The 17,192-nt window shown below is 42.6% G+C and overlaps 1 protein-coding gene across 5 annotated transcripts in view; it reads left to right on the forward strand.

Annotated features, from left to right (window-relative positions):
• The window catches only part of LOC132381201 (DENN domain-containing protein 2D-like), a 179,662-nt gene that overhangs the window by 57,715 nt on the left and 104,755 nt on the right, over positions 1-17,192 (forward strand). For 4 of the 5 annotated variants that reach the window (XM_059950495.1, XM_059950494.1, XM_059950497.1 and 1 more), the window contains 2 exons: positions 1,884-2,038; positions 9,736-9,848. In XM_059950495.1, the coding sequence (XP_059806478.1) occupies positions 1,884-2,038; positions 9,736-9,848 (268 nt within the window). The remainder of the gene's footprint in view (positions 1-1,883; positions 2,039-9,735; positions 9,849-17,192) is intronic. The other variant, XM_059950496.1, reaches the window with a different exon arrangement.

Below are 17,192 nucleotides of genomic sequence, written 5' to 3' on the forward strand. Positions count from 1 at the left end.
ATTTGTGTCAAAGTTTGCAGACGATATGAAGATAGGTGGAGGGGCAGGTCATGTTGAGGAAACGGAGGCTGCAGAAGAAATTAGGAGAATGGATGAAGAGGTAGATGGAATATAGTGTTGCGAAGTGTCTGGTGATGCACTTTGCTCCTGTATCTCCTCCCTGATGGTAGTAATGAGAAGAGGGATCTTTAGTCCCGTGTACCTCCTCCCTGATGGTAGTAATGAGAAGAGGACATGTCCTAGATCGTGGGTATTCTTCTCTTTGGTAAACTATCGTGCAGTTTTATAAGAAAGTCAGCTGGTCAGTTGTTCCAAGCATCTTGGAGAATTTCTCACAGTTCTTCTGCAGACTTTGGCTGTAGTGTTTGCTTCTGCCTCTCCAGGTAATCCCAAACGGCCTCAATGATGTTGAGATCAGGGCTCTGTGGAGGCCAGACTATTTGAAACCTATTTAAAAATGTAGTGTGCCTAAGAGTTTTGCATAGAACTATAAATATTTCAGATGGGTAGAAGAGAGACCCTGATGATCCTGTAGGGACGTGGTCAGATATATCGCAATTCCCATACCAGACTGAATCATGCCTCATTTTCCACTTTGAATCTATTTCCTTGCTCTCACCCAGATCTCTCAATGTGATTTTTTTGTTTCAGATGAGCTCAGCAAACTCCTCCCCTGGACCAAATCCCTTATCCACAATCCCATTCCCTAAATAGTGAGATGAAGTCCTGCTGCTAGTGGGCATAATTTTAAAATGATTGGAGGAAATTATGGAGGGGATTCAGAGGTGGGTTTTTACAGAGTGGTGGGTGCATGGAACATGTTGTCAGGGGTGGTGGTGAGGGCAGATACTCTTTCGGAGTTCAATGCCAGCTTCCTCGGTAAGGAATCTGTACATCCTCCATGTGGAATGTGTGAGTTTTCTCCCACATTCCAAAGATGCACAGGTTAGTAGATCACTTGGTCATTGTAAATTGTCTTGTGATTAGGTTAGGGTTAAATCAGGGGTTGCTGGGCGGTGTGGCTCGAAAGGCCTATTTCGTACTGTGTCTGTAAATCAAATGAAATCAATTCAGAGACTTTTAGGAGATTCTTAGATGGACACATGAATGAAAGAAAAATGGAGAGCTATGTGGGAGGGAAGGTTTAGATTGATCTTGGATTAAAGGTCAGCACAAAATTGTGGGCCGAAGGGCCTGTACTGTTTTCCACGTCCATACATATTTTTACAAGTATGTCCTACATTGTTTCTTTGAGAAATTCCTCGTAATAAGAGGTTCTTAGATAGGCACATGGATGGTAGAAAAATGGAGTGCCTTATGGGAGGGAAGAGTGAGATTGGACTTGGAAAGGGTTAAAGGGTTTGCCTAGACTGTACTTTATCACTGTGCTATGTTATTTTTGAATGAATTACTGTGTGCGTGTTCTGGCACCCTGACTGCATAGATCTCCCCATCATCTGAAGTCCATGCAAATTAAACGTCGTGAACCATGATCCTTTCACCTCTAACATTAACCAACGCTGACTCATAATCCAGGAAGCATCTGAGCTATCAGTCTCATTTCTACTAAATGCTGTTTAGAATGTTGAATTATTCAATTTGTAGTACGCTTGCCAAAGGTTGAATAGTAAATAGCTGTGGAGAGAGGCCCTGGGGAAAACCCTATGTGCTGATTTCTCTTATAAAGAAAAGCACAGGACAGGAGATTGCAGAGTCTCAGAGACCAAGCAGGAAGATCAGAGTCTGGGAGACTGGGCAGGGGATCCCAGAGGCTGGAGCAAACTAGTCAGACAGAACATTCCTGAGACCAAGGGCAATGCCAGATGTAAAATCAACAAGTTTGCAATGGAAGTTTACCAAACGCATGCACTGTATTTCAAAAGCAGGCATCGAAAGGACCGTTTCTGAGAAAGAATCAAAGCCCGAGAAGGATTTGTCCCGGTGTTCCAGCCAGTTCTTCTTCGAATACCTGGTGGTTGTTTCGCTAAAGAAATCTGGTGATGTGTATGAGCCACAGATCGCTTACCAGTTTCCAAAGGTATGTTGCTGAATCTAGTTGTCACATCCTGTCAATCATCCTCTCTCTCGACTGAGAGAGGAAGTGAAGTGTGTTGTTGAGTAATCTGTGTCGTGAAGATTGCTCAGTAACTTCCTTCTGGGTGTCAATTCTTTTGAAATGGGTTTAAGTGAAATGAGGTATCAATCTACAGGAGCAATACTTAGAAATAGTAGCTGTTAGGAGTGTATCAGAGCCCATGGTATTACAAGAAAAGTGAGAGCATGGATAGGAGATTGACTGATTGGCAGGGGACAAAGAGTCAGAATATAAGGGGCCTACTCTGGTTGGCTGTCAGTAACAAGTGGTGTTCCACAGGGGTCATTTTTGAAACCATTTCTTTTCGCATTATATGTCAATGATTCAGGTAATGGAATTGATGGTTTTGTACTCATGCTTGCTGATGATACACAAATTGGTGGGGGGGGGTGGGGGTTTGGTAGTATTGAGGAAGCATGGAGGCCGAAGGAGATTTCAAAGGTACATATAAGCTCAATGTACCTAAGAGTGCCTTAAAAGACCCTATTGTATCTACCTCCACCACCTTCATCAGCAGCCCATTCCACGCACCCACCACTCTCTGTGTAAAAAAAAACTTACCCCTGACATCCTCCTTGTACCTCCTTCTAAGCACCTTAAAACTGTGCCCTCTTGTTAGCCATTTCAGCGCTGGGAAAAAGCCTCTGGCTGTCTACATGATCAATGCCCTTTGTCATTTTATACACCTCTATCGGGTCACCCCTCATCCTCCATTGCTCCAAGGAGAAAAGGCCAAGTTCACTCAACCTATTCTCAGAAGGCATTCTCCCCAATCCAGGCAATATCTTTGTAAATCTCCTCTGTACTCTCTCTTTAATATTCACATCCTTCCTGTAGTGAGGTGACCAGAACTGAACACAATGCTCTAAATGGAGGTCTAGCTAAGGTCTTATATAGCGGTAACATTACCTCACGGCTCTTGAACTCAATCCCATGGTTGATGAAGGCCAACACACCATATGTCTTCTTAATAACACAGTGAACCTGTGCAACAGCTTTCAGTATCCTATGGACACGGACCCCAAGATTGTGCTGATCTTCACACTTGCCAAGAGTCTTACCATTAATACTATATTCTGCCATCACATTTGACCTACCAAAATGAACCACTTTACACTTATCTGGGTTAGACTCCATCGGCCACTTCTCAGCCTAGTTCTGCATCCTATTGATGTCCGACTGTAACCTCTGACAACCCTCCAGACTATCCACAACACCCCCAACTTTTGTGTCATCAGCAAACTTACTACCCACCCTTCTACGTCCTCATCCAGGAACTTAGATTGGGAGAACTGGCAAAGAAGTGGCATATGGGTAAATTAATGGAACTTATTCTTAAGATGGTATATTTCATTATTTGGATAGACAGGGTCTGATTAGGAATAGTCAACATGGATTTGTGCGTAGAAGGTCATGTTTGACAAATCTTCCTGAATTTTTTGAAGATGTTACTAGGAATGTTGACGAGGGTAAAGCCATGGATGTTGTCTATATGGATTTCAGTAAGGCCTTTGACAAGGTTCCACATAGAAGGTTAGTTAGGAAGGTTCAATGGTTAGGTATTAATATTGAAGTAGTAAAATGGATTCAACAGTGGCTGGATGGGAGATGCCAGAGAGTAGTGGTGGATAACTGTTTGTCAGGTTGGAGGCCAGTGACTAGTGGTGTGCCTCAGGGATCTGTACTAGGTCCAATGTTGTTTGTTATATACATTAATGATCTGGATGATGGGGTGGTAAATTGGATTAGTAAGTGTGCAGATGATACTAAGATAGGTGGCATTGTGGATAATGAAGTATGTTTTCAAAGCTTGCAGAGAGATTTAGGCCAGTTAGAAGAGTGGGTTGAAAGATGGCAGATGGAGTTTAATGCTGATAAGTGTGAGGTGCTACATTTTGGTAGGAATAATCAAAATAGGACATACATGGTAAATGGTAGAGCATTGAGGAATGTAGTAGAACAGAGTGATCTAGGAATAATGGTTCAGAGATTCCCTGAAGGTGGAATCTCATGTGGATAGGGTGGTGAAGAAAGCTTTTGGTATGCTGGCCTTTATAAATCAGAGCATTGAGTATAGGAGTTGGGATGTAATGTTAAAATTGTACAAGGCATTGGTAAGGCCAAATTTGGAGTATTGTGTACAGTTCTGGTCACCGAATTATAGGAAAGATGTCATCAAAATAGAGAGAGTACAGAGAAGATTTACTAGAATGTTACCTGGGTTTCAGCACCTAAGTTACAGAGAAAAGTTGAACAAGTTAGGTCTTTATTCTTTGGAGCATAGAAGGTTGAGGGGGGACTTGATAGAGGTATTTAAAATTATGAGGGGGATAGATAGAGTTGACATGGATAGGCTTTTTCCATTGAGAGTAGGGGAGACTCAAACAAGAGGACATGATTTGAGAGTTAAGGGGCAAAAGTTTAGGAGTAACATGAGGATAAACTACTTTACTCAGAGAGTGGTAGCTGTGTGGAATGAGCTTCCAGTAGAAGTGATAGAGGTTCAATATTGTCATTTAAAAATAAAATTGAATAGGTATATGGACAGGAAAGGAATGGATGGTTCTGGGCTGAATGCAGGTCAGTGGGTCTAGGTGAGAGTAGGCGTTGGGCACGGACTAGAAAGGCTGAGATGGCCTGTTTCCGGGATGTAGTTGTTATATGGAAGATAATGTTGGGAAGTGTATGGTCATGAACTTTCATAGAAAGAATAAAGGCATATCTACTGAAACTTGGCTGCAGGAGGGGCAGGACTGACAGCTCAATGTTCCAGTGTTACGATGTTTCAGACGTGATAGAGGCAGAGGGATGAAGGGTGGGGGGGAGTGGCTTTGCTAGTCAGGGAAAATATTATAGCAGTGCTCCGGCAGGACAGATTAGAGGACTTGTCTACTGAGGCCATATGGATGGAGCTGAGAAACAGGAAAGGTATGACCACATTAATAGGGTTGTATTATAGACCACCCAATAGTCAGCGAGAATTGGAGGAGCAAATCTGCAGAGAGATAACAGACAACTGCAGGAGACAGAAAGTGGTGATTGTAGGGGATTTTAATTTTCCACACATTGATTGGGACTCCCATACTGTTAAAGGTCTAGATGGGTTAGAGTTTGTGAAATGTGTTCAGGAAAGTTTTCTAAATCAATATATAGATGTACCAACGAGGGAGGATACAATATTAGATCTCCTATTAGGAAAAGTTAGGGCAGGTGACAGAAGTGTGTGTAGGGAAACACTTTGGTTCCAGTGATCATAACGTCATTAGTTTCAACTTGATCATGGATAAAGATAGATCTGGTCCTCGGGTTGAGGTTCTAAACTGGAAAAAGGCCAAATTTGAAGAAATGAGAAAGGATCTAAAACGCGTAGATTGGGACAGATTGTTCTCTGGCAAGGATGTGATTGGTAAGTGGGAGGCCTTCAAAGGAGAGATTTTGAGAGTGCAGATTTTGTATGTTCCTGTCAGGGTTAAAGGCAAAATGAATAGGATAAGGAACCTTCGTTCTCGAGGGATATTGGAACTCTGATAAAGAAGAAGAGAGAGATGTGTAACATTTATAGGCAACAGGAAGGAAATAAGATGCTTGAGGAGTATAAAAAGAGTAAGAAAATATTTAAGAAAGAAATCAGGAGGGCTAAAAGAAGACATGAGGTTGCTTTGGCAGTCAGGGTGAAGGATAATCCTAAGAGCTTCTACAGGTATATTAAGAGCAAACGGATAGTAAGGGATAAAATTGGTCCTCTTGAAGATCAGAGTGGTCGGCTATGTATGGAACCAAAAGAAATGGGAGAGATATTAAATGGGTTTTTTGCATCTGTATTTACTAAGGAAACTGGAATGGAGTCTATGGAAACAAGGCAAACAAGTAGGGAGGTCATGGAGCATACAGATTAAAGAGGAGGAGGTGCTTGCTGTCTTGAGGCAAATCAGAGTAGATAAATCCCCAGGACCTGACAGGGTATTCCCTCGGACCTTGAGGGAGACTAGTGTTGAAATTGCAGGAGCCCTGGCAGAAATATTTAAAAAATCGATATCCACGGGTCAGGTGCTGGAGGATTGGAGGATAGTTCATGTATTTCCGTTGTTTAAAAGGGGCTCAAAAAGTAAGCCGGGAAATTAGAGGCCGGTGAGTTTGACATCGGTAGTAGGTAAATTATTGGAAGGAATACTAAGAGATAGGATCTACAAGTATTTGGATAGACAGGGACGTATTAGAAATAGTCAGCATGGCTTTGTGCGTGGTAGGTCATGTTTAACCAATCTATTAGAGTTTTTTGAAGAAGTTACCAGGAAAGTGGATGAAGGGAAGGCAGTGGATGTTGTATACATGGAATTCAGTAAGGCCTTTGACAAGGTCCTGCATGGGAGGTTAGTTAGGAAGATTCAGTCGCTAGGTATACATGGAGAGGTAGTAAATTGGATTAGACATTGGCTCAATGGAAGAAGCCAGAGAGTGGTAGTGGAGGATTGCTACTCCGAGTGGAGGCCTGAGACTAGTGGTGTACCACAGGGATCAGTGCTGGGTCCATAATTATTTGTCATCTATATCAATGATCTGGATGATAATGTGGCAAATTGGATCAGCAAATTTGCTGATGATACAAAGATTGGAGGTGTAGTGGACAGTGAGGAAGGTTTTCAAAGCTTGCAGAGGGATTTGGACCAGTTGGAGGAATGGGCTGAAATATGGCAGATGGAGTTTAATGCGGACAAGTGTGAGCTATTGCACTTGGGAAGGTCAAACCAAGGTAGAACATACAAGGTAAGTGGTAGGACACTGAGGAGTGCAGTAGAACAGGGGGATCTGGGAGTACAGATACATAATTCCCTAAAAGTGGCGTCACAAGTAGATAGGGTTGTAAAGAGAGCTTTTGGTTCATTGGCCTTTATAAATCAAAGTATTGAGTATAAGAGTTGGAATGTAATGGTGAGGTTGTATAAGACATTGGTGAGACCGAATTTGGAGTATTGTGTGCAGTTTTGGTCACCTAATTACAGGAAGGATATTAATAAGGTTGAAAGAGTGCAGAGAAGGTTTACAAGGATATTGCCGGGACTTGAGAAACTGAGTTACAGAGAAAGGTTAAATAGGTTAGGACTTTATTCCCTGGAGCGTAGGAGAATGAGGGGTGATTTGACAGAGGTGTATAAATTTATGATGGGTATAGATAGAGTGAACGCAAACAGGCTTTTTCCACTGAGGCCAGGGGAGAAAAAACCAGAGGTCATGGGTTAAGGGTGAAAGGGAGAAATTTAAAGGGAACATTAAGTGGGGCTTCTTCACGCAGAGAGTGGTGGGAGTGTGGAATGAGCTGACAGATGAAGTGGTGAATGCGGGCTCATTTTTGACATTTAAGAAAAACTTGGACAGGTATATGAATGAGAGGGGTTTGGAGGGATATGGCCCAGGTGCAGGTCAGTGGGACTAGGCAGAAAAACGGTTCGGCACAGCCAAGAAGGGCCAAAAGGCCTGTTTCTGTGCTATCATGTTCTATGGTTCTATTTTCTAAATGGGGAGCAAATTCAAAAATCAGAGGTGCAAAGGGACTTGGGTGGGAGTCCTCATGCAGGTGAAATTGCAGGTTGAGATGATGGTAAGGAAGGCAAATGCAATGTTAGCATTCATTTCGAGAAGACTCGGATAAAAGAGCATGGATGTGATGCTGAGGCTGTATAAGACATTGGGCAAACCATACTTGGTGTATTGTGAGCAGTTTTAGACCCCCTATACAAGAAAAGATGTGAGGGTCCAGAGGAGGTTCACGAGAAGGATTTCAGGAATGTAAATTAGGATTCAGTTTATTGTCACTTAGAAACCACAAATGCAATGCAGCTAAAAAATGACACCACTTTCCTCCAGAATGATATCAGAGAAGCGTATGACAAAACAGACTACACCAGAAAATCCACAATAACGTTTGGCAATCCCCAATCAAGAGTCTGCTGCATATTAACATCATGCTACCGTCTTAGCATGTTCCCCGGAAAGGAGCTCCAAAATCCACCTGACAAAACAAGACCAAAAACTAAAGCTACAAGACCTGCACAAAACCACATAGTTACAACATATAGTTATAACAGTGCAAACAATAGCATAATTGATAAAAAACAGACCATGGGCACGGTAAAAATAATCCAAAGATGTTAAAGGACTATAAGTTCAAAAGAAATCACCACAAATGTTATATATATGAGGAGCATTTGATGGCTCTGGGCCTGTATTCACTGAAGTTTAGAAGAATGAGGGGAACACATTGAAACCTATTGAATATTGAAAGGTCTAGATGGAGTGGGTGTGGAGAGGATGTTTCCTAAAGTGGGGGAGTCTAGGACCAGAAAGCACAGCCTCAGATTAGAAGCTCATCCCTTTGAACAGAGGTGAGGAGGAATTTCTGTCAGCCAGAGAGTGGTGAATCTGTGGAATTCTTGCCACAAAAAGCGATGGAGGCCATCGTTTAGTATATTTAAAGCACAGGTTGACAGGTTCTTGATTAGTCAAGACGTCAAAGGCTATGGGAAGAAGGCTGGAGGATGGAGTTGAGAGAGAAGATGGATTGGTGGAGCAGACTTAATAGTCCAAATGGTGCAATTCTGCTCCTATATCTAATGGTCTTAAGGTAAGGATTCTTAATGATAGGTGCCTCCTCCTTTTGAAGATGTGCTCAGTGATGAGGAGGCTTGTGCTCACTGAATCTACAACCCTCCACTTCTGTGCATTAGACATTCCATACCTGGCAGTGATGCATGCAGTCAGAATGCTGTCTACATTACATCTGTGGTAAAAGGGACAGCTGTGTTGAACAGTGGTCACCAACCTTTTTAAGCCCAAGATCCCCTACCTCGGCCTTTGTGAAAGGCAAGATCAACCTACTAAATCAGTCAGTCACACGCATGCGCACCAGGCAGAAAAGACTGGAAGTAAAATCCAGCAACCCAGAAGTAGAAATAACATATGTACACCAGGGGTCACCACCCATTTTTGCACCACAGTGGTGTTAAACACAACCGGAATACAGCGATACTCAAAGGGGGTTCCTTATGTCCAGTCTATTCCACAATTTACGTGGCTCTCAGCACCTAGCTTCTGTCCGGCTTGCTCTCGTTTTTTCCGTTGAAAAAACTGTGTGGGTTTGTCTTTAAGTGCAGGGTGCTTGGACTCAGGGTACCGAAGCAGTTTTGAGTGCTTCATTGCCTCATTAGACAGCCTCACCACTGAAGTACACTGTAGTGCATGGCGGGGGAGCTACACGCACGCGCACTGGGCAGAAAGAACGGAACTAAAACCCTGCAACCCGGAAATAATCTCTCAACAGTATTTGTGTATTTATTTTTCTTTTTTTTTTCAGGATCTACTGGGAAAGTCTCAAAGATCGACCAGTCGATTGCAATTGACAGGTTGGCAACCACTAGTGTAGAAGGATAGGGTCAGATTGATCTTAGGGGAAGCTGAATGTTCAGCGCAACATCTTGAAGGGCTGTGCTGTTCTATGTTCTATGCTAACTCTTAATGAAATAAAGTAGTTGGCCTTTGTGACTGCATCTCAGTGTTGGCTCCCAGGTATCAGGTGTTTGTAAGAGTATTTAGGGGTTGTAAGAGTACATGTTGCTTATTGCCAGAGTTTTTTGTATCCCATTCAGAGGGAGAACCTGATCCGTTCTCAGAAGGAGGAAGAGGAAAGTCTCCTGAGAGCGATCCCGCTGTTCTGCTTTCCCGATGGCAACACGTGGGCCCCACTCACCGAGTACGAAAGGTCTGTACACGTCTCCTTCACAGTCTGGCAATTCCTCCAGCGACACCAACCTCCCTGCCTCTTATGCACAATTAAGAGTTTCTAGCCAGCCCACAGTATTTACAAAAGGGAAGTGTGTTCAAGATTGTGTAATATCATTTCCTATATGCAAGTGTAAGGAAAGCAAAATACAAGAGAGGAAGTGAGAAAGCAGGGTAAGATGGTAGGCACAGAGCTGGAAATGGATTGGTGGAAGAGAAAGGGCTGGAGAAGAGGAATTCTGAGAGGAAAGGACAAACCATGGAAGAAAAGGAATGGGGAGGAGCACCATAGAGAGCTGCTCGGGAATGTAAAAAGATGAGAGAGGAAAACAGGAATGGGGAATGGCAAAGGAGAAGGTAGGAGACGGGGGAGAGCAGTTACCAGAAGTTTATGCCATCAGGTTGAAGGCTACCCTATACTCAGAATCAGGTTTATTATCACTGGCATGTGACGTGAAATTTGTTAACTTAGCAGTAACAGTTCAATGCAATACATAATCTAGTAGAGAAAAAGAATAAAATAAAACTAATAATAATAAATAAACAAGTAAATCAATCACAGTATATGTACATCAAATAGATTAAAAAAACATGCAAAAACAGAAATACTGTATATTTTTTTAAAAAGTGAGGTAATGTCCAAAGATTCAATGTCCATTTAGGAATCGGATGGCAGAGGGGAAGAAGGTGTTCCTGAGTTGCTCTGTGTGGTGTTCCTGAGTTGCTCTGTGCTCCTTCAGGCTTCTGTACCTCCTACCTGATGGTAACACTGAGAAAAGGGCATGCCCTGGGCGCTGGAGATCCTTAATAATGGACATTGCCTTTCTGAGACACTGTTCCCTGAAGATGTCCTGGGTACTTTGTAGGCTAGTACCCAAGATGGAGCTGACAAGATTTACAACCTTCTGCAGCTTCTTTCTGTCCTGTGCAGTAGCACCCCCCCCCCCCCACCCCATCAGAATCCTCTCCACGGTACATCTATAGAAGTTTTTGAGTGTATTTGTTGACATGCCAAATCTCTTCAAACTCCTAATAAAGTATAGCCACTGCCTTGCCTTCTTTATAACTTCATCAATATGTTGGGACCAGGTTAGATCCTCAGAGATCTTGACATCCTTGAACTTGAAACTGCTCACTCTCTCCACTTCTGATCCCTCAATGAGGATTGGTATGTGTTCCTTCATCTTGCCCTTCCTGAAGTCCACAGTCAGCTCTTTTGTCTTACTGACATTGAGTGCCAGGTTGTTGCTGCAGCACCATTCTACTAGCTAGCATATCTCACTCCTGTACGCCCTCTCGTCACCTTCTGAGATTCTACCAACAATAGTTGTATCATCAGCAAATTCATAGATGGTATTTGAGCTATGCCTAGCCACACAGTCATGGGTATATAGAGAGTAGAGCAGTGGGCTAAGTACACACCCCTGAGGTGCGCCAGTGTTGATCGTCAGTGAGGAGGAGATGTTATCACCAATCGGCTCAGATTGTGGTCTTCCAGTTAGGAAGCTGAGGATCCAATTGCAAAGGGAGGTGCGGAGGCCCAGGTTTGCAACTTCTCAATCAGTATTGTGGGAATGATGTTATTAAATGCTGAGCTAGTCGATGAACAGCAGCCTGACATAGGTGTTAGTGTTGTCCAGATGGTCTAAAGCCGCGTGGAGAGCCATTGAGATTGTGTCAGCCATTGAGATTGTGTCTGCCATTGATGGGCAAATTCCAATGATCCAGGTCCCTGCTGTGGCAGGATTTCAGTCTAATAATGACCAACCTCTCAAAGCATTTCATCGCTGTGGTTGTGAGTGCTACTGGGCGATAGTCATTAAGGCAGCCCACATTACTCTTCTTAGGCACTGGTATAATTGTTGCCTTTTTGAATCAAGTGGGAACTTGCATAGAGTTGAACTCTCCCATAGCAGTGAGAGGCTGAAAATGTCCTTTGATACTCCCGCTAGTTGGTTGGCACAGGTTTTCAGAGCCTTACCAGGTACCCCATCAGGACCTTCCACCTAAGCTGTTGCTCCTCCAGCCTGAATGTGGCCTCGTTGAGGCAGTAGAAGAGGCCATGGCCTGACAGGTCTTAATGGGAAGTAGAATTAAAATGGGTGGCCATTGGGACATCCAGCTTTTTCTGGTGGAAATCGATGTCAGGTCTCGCCGATGTACAGGACACCACACTGGGAGCACCAGATACAGGAGATGATCCCAACAGACTCACAGGTGAAGTGTCACCTCACCTGGAAGAATTGTTTGGGACCTGAATGATAGTGAGGGAGGAGGTGTGGAACGTGTTCCGCTTGCAAGGATAAGTACCAAGGGGGTGATCAGTGGGGAGGGATGGGAGGGACAAGGGAGCAATTTAGTGAGTGATTGCTGCAGAAATGGTGGAGAGGGAGAAGAGGGAAAGATGTGCTTGGTGATGGGATCCTTTGGAGATGGCAGTAGTTACAGAGAATTATGTGTTGGATGCAGATGGTAGTGTGATGGTAGCTGTATACATTGATTATACATTGTGGAAGTGACACCAGAATGTACATAAGGTGACTGATGGGAAATAATCAAGTAGTGATGGTGGAATGATCATAATATGATCAGATTCTCCCTGAAATTTGGAGAATCTAAAGTCAGATGTATCAGTATTACAGTGAAGTAAAGGGAATTACAGAGGCATGAGAGAGGAGTTGGCCAGAATTGATTGGAAAAGAACACTGGCAGGGATGATGGCAGAGAGCAATGGCTGGAATTTCTGGAAGCAATTTGGAAGGCACAGGATATATACATCCCAAAATGATACAACTGTAGCTAACAAGAGAAGTCAAAGCCAGCATTAAAGCCAAAAAGAGGGCATAAAATAGAGGAAAAATTGGTGGAAAGTTGGAAGGTAAGGATGGAATACGAAAGTAAGCTAGCTTATAATATTAAAGGTGATACCATAAGTTTCTTCTGATAACAGAGTAGAATGTAAAAGAGATAAGAGAGGGTATTGGAATGCTAGAAAATGATGCTGGAGAGATAATAATGGGGGACAAGAAAATAGCAGAAGAACTGAATAAATATTTTGCACCAGTCTTCACTGTAGAAGACAATAGCAGTATAGTGGAAGTTCCAGGTGTCGGGGATCATGAAGTGTGTGAAGTTACCATAACTGGAAAGAAGGTTCTTGGGAAACTGGAAGGTCTGTAGGCAGGTTAGTCACCTGGACCAGATGGTATACACCCCAGGGTTCTAAAAAAGGTGGCTGAAGAGATTGTGGAGGCGTTAGTAATGATCTTTTCAGAATCACTAGATTCTCAAAATGTTCCAGAAGACTGGAAAATTGCAAATGTCACTCCATTCCTTGAGAAGGAGAGAGACAGAAGAAAGGAGACTATAGGCCAGTTAGTCTAATCTCAGTGGTTGGGAAGATGTTGGAGTCGATTATTAAGGATGAGGTCTCAGGGCACCTGGAGGCCATAGTAAGCATGGTTTCTTGAAGAGAAAATCTTGCCTGACAGATCTGTTGGAATTCTTTCAAGAAGTAACGAGCAGGATAGACAAAGGAGAATTGGTTGATGTTGCGTACTTATGATTTTCAGAAGGCCTTTGACAAGGTGTCACACATGAAACTGTTTAACAAGCTACGAGCCCATGGTATTACGGGAAAGATTCAAGCATGGATAAAGCAGTGGCTGATTGGCAGGAAGCAAAGGGTGGGAATAAAGGGAGCCTTTTCTGGTTGGCTGCCGGTGACTGGTGATGTTCCACAGGAGTCTGTGTTGGGGCCAGTTCTTTTTATGTTACAAGTCAATGATTTGGATGATGGAATTGATGGCATTGTTGTGAAGTTTGCAGATGATACAAAGTTAGGGAAAGAGCCAGGTAGTTTTGAGGAAGTAGAGAGGCTACAGAAGGACTTAGGCAGATTAGGAGAATGGGCAGAAGTCAGATGGAATACAGTTTCAGGAAGTGTATGACCATGAACTGTGGTAGAAGAAATGAAAGAATTGACTTTTCTAAATGGAGTGAAAGCACAAAAAACTGAGGCACTAAGAGAGGCATTTGGGAGTCCTTGTGCAGGATTCCCTAAAGGTTAATTTACAGGTTGGTGAGGAAGGCAACTGCAACGTTAGCATTCACTTCAAAAGGACTAGAATATACAAGCAAGGATATAACGTTGAGACTTTACAAAGCACTGGTGAGGCCTCACTTGGAGTATTGTGAGCAGTTTTGGGCCCCTTATCTTAGAAAGGATGTGCTGAAACTGGAGAGGGTTCAAAGGAGGTTCATTGACATTGATTCCAGGATTGAATGGCTTGTCATACGAAGAGTGTCTGATGGCTCTGGGCCTGTATTTACTGGAATTCAGAAGAGTGAGGGGTGACCTAATTGAAACCTATTGAATGGTGAAAGGCATTGATTGAGTGAATGTAGAGAGGATGGGAGAGTCAAAGACCACGAGACACAACCTCAGGTGTCCTTTTAGAATGGAGATGAGGAGGAATTTCTTTAGCCAGAGGGTGGTGAATCTGTGGAATTCTTTGTCACAGGCAGCTGTGAAGGCCAAGTCTTTATGGATATTTAAGGCAGAGGTTGGTAGATTCTTGATTGGTCAGGGCATGAAGGAATACTGGGGGAAGGCAGGAGATTGGGCTGAGAGGAAAATTAGATCAGCCATGATGAAATGGTGGAGCAGACACTTTGAGCCAAATGGCCTAATTCTGTTCCTATATTTTATGGTCTTAGTGAGTGGAAGTGTTCATCAGCCTCACTGCTTGGGAAAATAACTTTTTCAGTCCTGTGGTCCGGGTGTGACTGTTACATAGCCTCCTCTTTTGGGAATAGGACAAACAGTCTCTGAGCAGGGTAGGTGGGATTTTTCATGAACTCTGGCCCTTTTCGAACATCATTCTGTATAAAGGTTTTGTACACCTTCTGTCCAAAGGTTCATTGATTATCAAAGCATGTGTCTATGTGCAACTTTGAAATTTGTCTTCTCCTGACGGCCTTCAAACAAAAAAGGACATGAAAGTCATTCAGAGAGGAACATCAAACCCACCCCCCCACACAAAAAAAATGGCTTTCAGAACGTCAACCCCCTAAAGCCCCCTCCCCTGCACAAAGCAGAACAGGAACATAAACCCCCCAAAAATAACCCTCTCCTGCACAAAAAAACTAGCAGAACATCAACAGCCAAACATCCTCTCCTCACAAAACAGAAGAACAGGCAATTAAAAAAATTAAATACAAATATACAAAAACCATAAGTCTGAAAAAAGTCAGGCGTTCCAGTGACGTCATTGTCCAGAATGGCAGCTTAAGTCAATAGCTCCTCCGGAAAAAAACATATTTTGCCCCGTTAATCCATTAAATATAAGATCTTTTGAAAATATCTAAATTGTTAAGGGGGGGGCAAGAATGGGGAAAAAGAATAGAGATTTAAAAAAGCATCTCTGTGGAGCCTATGGACGAGAGGGGTGCAGCGAGAGGTTCTCCTACCCAAGCACGTGGTAGTGAGGCTGACGATGGGACTTGTTCAGGCAAAATGGTAAATATGATAAAAATTCTGGAAGAGATACGGGGATTCCAAAAAAGTATAAAACAGCAACTAAATGATATCAAGTCAGAGCTTGCCAACGTCAATCAAAAAACAGCTGTGGCAGAGACACGAATTGAGAAGGTGGAAGATCATGTGCAAAATGTGGAATGGATACTAAGCAAGATAATAAAAATATTAAATCAACAAGAAAATAAACTGCTTGACCAGGAGGGAAGATCACGGTGAAAAAATATCAGATTATAAAATTTTCCCGAAGGAGCAGAGGGTTTGTCCATGATAGAGTTTGTAGGAAAGTTGCTGCGGGATGCGCTGGAGATTCCTTCGACTATGGAGTTTGAAATTGAGAGGGCGCATTGTGTGCTTGCCCCACAGCCTACTGGAGACAGAGAAGATAAGCCACGCTCAATAGTAACTAGATTCCTTCAATACAATACCAAGGCAGAGATTCTACGAAGGACCTGCGGAAAGAAGAGGGTGTTTTTAGACTGGAAATTAATATATTTCGATCAAGATTACTCCCCTCCCCCCGGCAGTCCTGTAGAAATGTAAAGAATACTCTGAAGTAAAGTGAATATTAAAGCAAGGAAAGATTAGATTCCAAATTCTGTACCCTGCTAAACTGCTAGTGTTTTATGAAGATGGGATCCAACTGTATCAGACAGTGGAAGAGACAACTACAGACATGAAGGCCAGAGGGTTGCCCGTCAGTGGGATCAAACCAAGGGAAAGCCTGGCTGAGCAATTATCCCGCTGTGCTTGGGAAATAGAGAATCGAGAAAGCAGGGGACGGGAGGAGGGCGAGAGAAGTACATCAGGAAGAGACTGTGAGTTTTCCGAAGACAGTCCTCACCCCCTCCAGAAGAGTCAGAAGGTTTGGCTAACTTCAAAAATGGAAGCAAAAATAGATGGTGTTATACCTATCTGAAGAAATACTTATTACAATGTGGATTTTATATCACTCAATTAATCTTTTTTTTTATTCATTCATTCACTCCTTTTTCCCCACCTAAATGAGAATATATATCTGGGAGGAATACACAGGGAAATCTTTTCTGTGTAATGGACATAGCTTTATTCACTTACTTTTATGGGTACTGCGATGGGGGACTTCAACTCACAGGTAGGAGGGGCTGTCTCCTACAGCTAGACATTTCCTCTCGCTCAACCAAGGGTCATCTACTAGAGACCTCAGCCTTGGAATCACAACTTCATTGCCTTTTTTTTTATTATTCCTGTTTCTTGGTTCTTATTTGTTCAGGGAGTAGATTAAGTTTTATTCTGCTAATTTCTATGATATATTGACAGATAAATACACATGGCTAAGGACAAAGTAAAATTAATTTCTTTTAATGTCAATGTCTATCCAAAATGAAAAAAGAACATGTATATATTTACAGGAAACTCACAAGTGATAATGAGCATGGAAAACTAAAGAGAATGGGCTTCACTAATTTGTTTTTCTCCTCATATAAATTAGGATATAGGAGAGGAGTTGCTATTATCTCAAGCAAGCTAAATTTTGAAAAAGTATTTGAAATGGGAAATAAGGAGGGCAGACATAGTCTGGTAAGGGGTGAGATTAGCTTCTTTCAGAAAGTTAATAATATTATGGTAATGGAAACAGGTCTCCTGATATGTGAAGAAGACTTAAATTTACAATTACAACCAAAGTTAGACTCTTCCAATAGAAAAACCTATGAAACAAAATCCTTACATAAGAAAGTTAATACACTTTGTGAGGATGTTGGTTTAATTAATATATGGAGGGACCTTTTCCCCAACGGAAGGGAT

This window comes from Hypanus sabinus, chromosome 25, assembly GCF_030144855.1.
Source record: "Hypanus sabinus isolate sHypSab1 chromosome 25, sHypSab1.hap1, whole genome shotgun sequence".
In the NCBI taxonomy this organism is placed as follows: Eukaryota; Metazoa; Chordata; class Chondrichthyes; order Myliobatiformes; family Dasyatidae; genus Hypanus; species Hypanus sabinus.